The following is a 4291-nucleotide window of genomic DNA, read 5'->3' as shown; positions in this document are numbered from 1 at the left end:
TATATAATATATATTATATACATATATTATATATATTATATATAATATAAAATATATGTATATATATTTATATATATATAATCCAACTGAGATGATTGTTTAATTATAGTACATATTTGGCAGGTATTAGATTACAGTTTATTGTTATTTATTGTTTATGTTAATGTTAATACATAATATATATTATATACATATATTATATATATTATATATATAATATACAATATATATATATATTTATTTATATATATAATCAAACTGAGGTGATTGTTTAATTATAGTACATATTTGGCAATTATTAGATTATTCATTGTTTATTTTAATGTTTTTTGCAAGTAAATGTTTGTGTGCATATGAGGTAGCTGCCATTGATTACACTCATATTTCTTGTTGTGTTACAGTATGGCGACACTCCATTTCACCAATTGTTGCAAAGTGACCATGAATACCAAATACCAAGTTCACCAGGACGGAACCCAAACCTTGTTACATGCTGGAGCTGACACGAGTATATAGTTTATAGGCATATATTAATTTTGTTTAATGTATTGTAAATTCAGATAATTTTCAACATTTCTATGTTGCCTTCATGAATGTTTATTTATACCAAAAAATGAAATTAAAATAAATTGTTGTTATTATTATTATGCACAAAACAATTTATAATCTGTAGAGCCTCACATGCAGAATTATCAGCAAAAGTGACTTTTAAATCCAGGTCATGATGTCAAATTTGGGACGATGATATATATTTTTTAAAATGAAAATAAAATATCAATCTCATTATTAAATGTATATTAAAAAGCGGAAATAATAATTGATATAAAATTCATAGATTCATTACTCGTATATCAAAGTGAAATTCAAAACCCACAGAAGAAATAAACACACCATAATGATGTAATATTTAATGGGACTAACTTATAAATGTTGTCATGAGAGATACATGTCAAAATAAGTAGATTTGTAAACAATTCCCTACCTAAACTATTTATAAAAGATTTATATAATAAAAAATATATCAAAGGTATATAAACGTCCGGCCAGACTACTGATGTATGAACAGTTGTTGAAAGCAAACAAAGAACTTTTTACTCAACAAATTATTATAGTATATTATATATAGTAAGTATTCTCACTCTGAGTGAACGTGTCAGTATTGGATTCCTACTGTTAAACCAAATAAGTTCTTAAAGTGGTATCTTACAACTTCAAAGCAAGCTGATGAAACTGTTAACATGCTATGTGCTACATCACTGATTGGCTGCGATGCAAATCTATACGCGCATTTACTAATTCGTGAGAATAAACCAGTGAAGAAAAACCTTAACTGGAAAAAATGAACTGACACAATTAAATTTAGACACAGTACGCGTAATGCAGTGATGTGGAATTCTCTCATTTTATTTCATATTCCCACTAAGTTGGTGTGAATGCATATTTACAAAGTATTAATCAAAATTTAACACTTCGTAAAGAGTTTTGTTTCCGTTATTATTAAATATTATATCAAAGTTGTTTATTTGATTTAGGTCTATTTTTACTTTTCTTTGTAGAAAAATGTATCTAAAGTTGATATTTGTGCTTGGATTTGCTTGTTCGGTTTCATCAAAAACAGTAGACTCGTGCCTCTTTACAGAATCTGAGCATTGGTTAATTACATTGGACAGGCTACACCAATCGTTAACCAATGTTGACCAGGTAAGTAGATGAGAGGTTGCAGGTTCGAATCCCATCAGGTGTATTTTATTGCACAATTTATATATTTATTTATATATATGCGTTATATATAAATATATCTGAAAAATCATTTTAGTTATATATATTCTAATACAATAAAGTAATACTTATATTCATTTTATATTCAGAGCAATTGTGATTCGCGCCAATGTAGTTTTTCCTTTCAATCGTTTCTTCAGCCTACTCAGGTGAGTTCAGTTAATATTTTCTATTAAAGAATACAATATATAAATATATATTATCATATAACATATAATAATAATAGTAATTACATTGTATGTGTATTGGTGTATGTGCATGTATTATTAAAATTATATTAATAATCAGTCACACATATATATAACATTAAATGCAGATACTCCTAAGCGCTTGACAACGACGTAATTTAAGGTTAGTTTTTATAACAGAAAACAGAAAAGTAAATAGTAATACTGCAATGATAATGATAGACGTAATAACAATACCGTATTTATCATGAAATAATGTAATTTCGTGCGCCCTCTGGAGTGTGTAAACTTATCATGGTACCTGAATTGCATGAACGCACGAAAAATACAAATATATTTTCAATAAACGCGTGCAGCTTAGAAACTTGTTAGTATAACTGCTCTTTTATATCATATCATGATGTTCATTTTTGTATACTTAAAAGGGGTCGACGTACAGACAAACTCTCAACTTCGTCACTAATACAACTGAAGTCTTCAGTCCCTGGTTCGACCAAACTAGTACCATTTCAGACCAAATAGAAAGCGCCCTCGAATCATTGAAAGATCAGGTGAGACTTTGATTATACAGTATTTGTTTACTATAATAAAATTTTAAAAATAATAATTACGAATAACAACACATCACATAATGCAACACTTATATTTCTGAATGAAATTAACAATTTCTTCTTGAACAATACTGTATTACTATGGGCAATTAAGAAACCTACATTTTGTTTTCTCTAACAGTTAGAAGAATCGTCTACAAATTGTTACCAAACTGGTGAGACACACCAAGATATATTAAACAGTTTTCAGGTAAGGACTAAAGCACTTGTCTATTCCATTAAGTGTCGGTACCATTCAGTGTCAGATCCATTATTTTTAAAATGGGGCTATGCCAAAAGTCTTGACCTCAGGACTGTTGGCAGGAGGGATGGGGGCACCTGGAAAAGACGCACCACTCCCTGGATCAGTAACTGATCAATCTTGCTATTGTAAAGATAAAGTTTGCATTAGTTATTTAATGTACACGTAATATACTGCAAATTATTTCATTTATCGGTGAACGGTCATCGCGTTTTGGTTATGCTATCGATTGAAAGAATTAAATGTTCGTTCAAATTTGTACGGATCTTCATCAAGTTGTATTGATGTGAATTAATAATGATAAATATTAACACTTGTATCTACTTTTTATTATAATGTATACGAGGAAAATCAATCAGCGAAATGGGTTGCATTATGAGACATACTCTTAGGGTAATCAAGAGAATAGTTAATCAATGTAGTTGAACATAAGTTGGCTCGTGAAACGCGTTATCTTCAAAATCAACGCAATTACCTTGGCAAGTGGTAGATAAGTCTGTGAGAGAGCACGCCATGCCCTACGCACATTACTAGGTTAGTTAGGCCTATAAAAGGGTTATAGGCCTATATCATTTCATCTAACGAATAGACAAATTAAGTGAAAATAAAAATTTTTAATGAAAATAAGCCGTTGGATATAATAATAAAAAGGCAGCAAACTAAACAAGTTACAGAATATTTCTGAGAAAATAGTAGGCTCGTCGCACATTTACAGTAAGTTATGGCAGTGTTTATGCATATAAAAGGTAAGGGCTATTATTGGCCTGTATCATGTCATCTAACGAGTAGATACATTAACAGAATATTTCTGAGAAAATAGTAGGCTCCATGATCCTAGTACTGTATACGGTAACTATCTAAAACGTTTTTAATGAACACTTTTCTATATTCATTGTATCCATGTTGTTGTATATCAATAAGTGCAATACCATTTGTAAAGTAAATATTATTTATTAAAATGTATTTAAATAAGTTAAATTAAAACATTCATAGGCCTAATAACAAAAATATTTGTATTATTTTCAGGATATTATCATATCCTATAAACGATGTTAGTATTGTATTCTGTCACTTTACCTGAGAAATACCGTGTGTAGTTAATTCCTCTGGTTAAGTGATGGATAAGAATGGGTAAATGTATAAACATTATTGATGCTATTTATACTATTGTTACTACTGTTACTACTGTATATTAAGTATAATTATTATAATAAAATGACTACTATAATGTTTTTACATGCTGGCATTATTTAATGTAAATATAATGTAAAGAGTGCCCAATAGATAGTATTGCCTCATTTAGAACTTAAAGCCAATGTCACAACCCTGAGAAATAAAATACAGCATACTGGAATGACAGCTTCAAATATGATAAACTGCTCATAAGCACTCTTTCAACCACGATAACAACCAGAATAGCACGCATACATTTTGGATTCTCAAAGACAGTAAGATCCCTTTCACTGAAGCTT

General features: G+C 29.2%; 1 protein-coding gene across 2 annotated transcripts; it reads left to right on the top strand.

Annotated features, from left to right (window-relative positions):
- The first annotated feature begins 399 nt into the window (after positions 1–399).
- Positions 400–3902, top strand: LOC117116740. 2 transcript variants are annotated; one of them, XM_033260831.1, is made up of 6 exons: positions 400–508; positions 1557–1701; positions 1869–1928; positions 2393–2518; positions 2700–2768; positions 3156–3902. In XM_033260831.1, the coding sequence occupies exons 2-6, from the start codon at positions 1561–1563 to the stop codon at positions 3243–3245; spliced, it is 486 nt and encodes a 161-aa protein (XP_033116722.1). In that variant the 5' UTR covers positions 400–508; positions 1557–1560; the 3' UTR covers positions 3246–3902. The 2 variants fall into 2 exon arrangements, with proteins under 2 accessions (XP_033116722.1, XP_033116723.1); XM_033260832.1 differs by having other exon boundaries at positions 400–523.
- The last annotated feature ends 389 nt before the right edge of the window (positions 3903–4291 follow it).

The sequence above is a fragment of the Anneissia japonica genome, unplaced genomic scaffold (assembly GCF_011630105.1).
Source record: "Anneissia japonica isolate Jap-2015-1 unplaced genomic scaffold, ASM1163010v1 scaffold10936_len7168_cov132, whole genome shotgun sequence".
NCBI lineage: Eukaryota > Metazoa > Echinodermata > Crinoidea > Comatulida > Comatulidae > Anneissia > Anneissia japonica.
This window is presented reverse-complemented; position numbering and strand designations above follow the sequence as displayed.

Excerpts from the sequence above, each read along its gene's own strand:
- LOC117116740 (XM_033260831.1), top strand. The coding sequence starts at position 1,561 with ATGTATCTAAAGTTGATATTTGTGCTTGGATTTGCTTGTTCGGTTTCA. Across the intron at positions 1,702-1,868 it reads CGTTAACCAATGTTGACCAG|AGCAATTGTGATTCGCGCCA; the intron begins GTAAGTAGATGA and ends TTTTATATTCAG. Across the intron at positions 2,769-3,155 it reads ATATATTAAACAGTTTTCAG|TGTATACGAGGAAAATCAAT; the intron begins GTAAGGACTAAA and ends TTTTTATTATAA.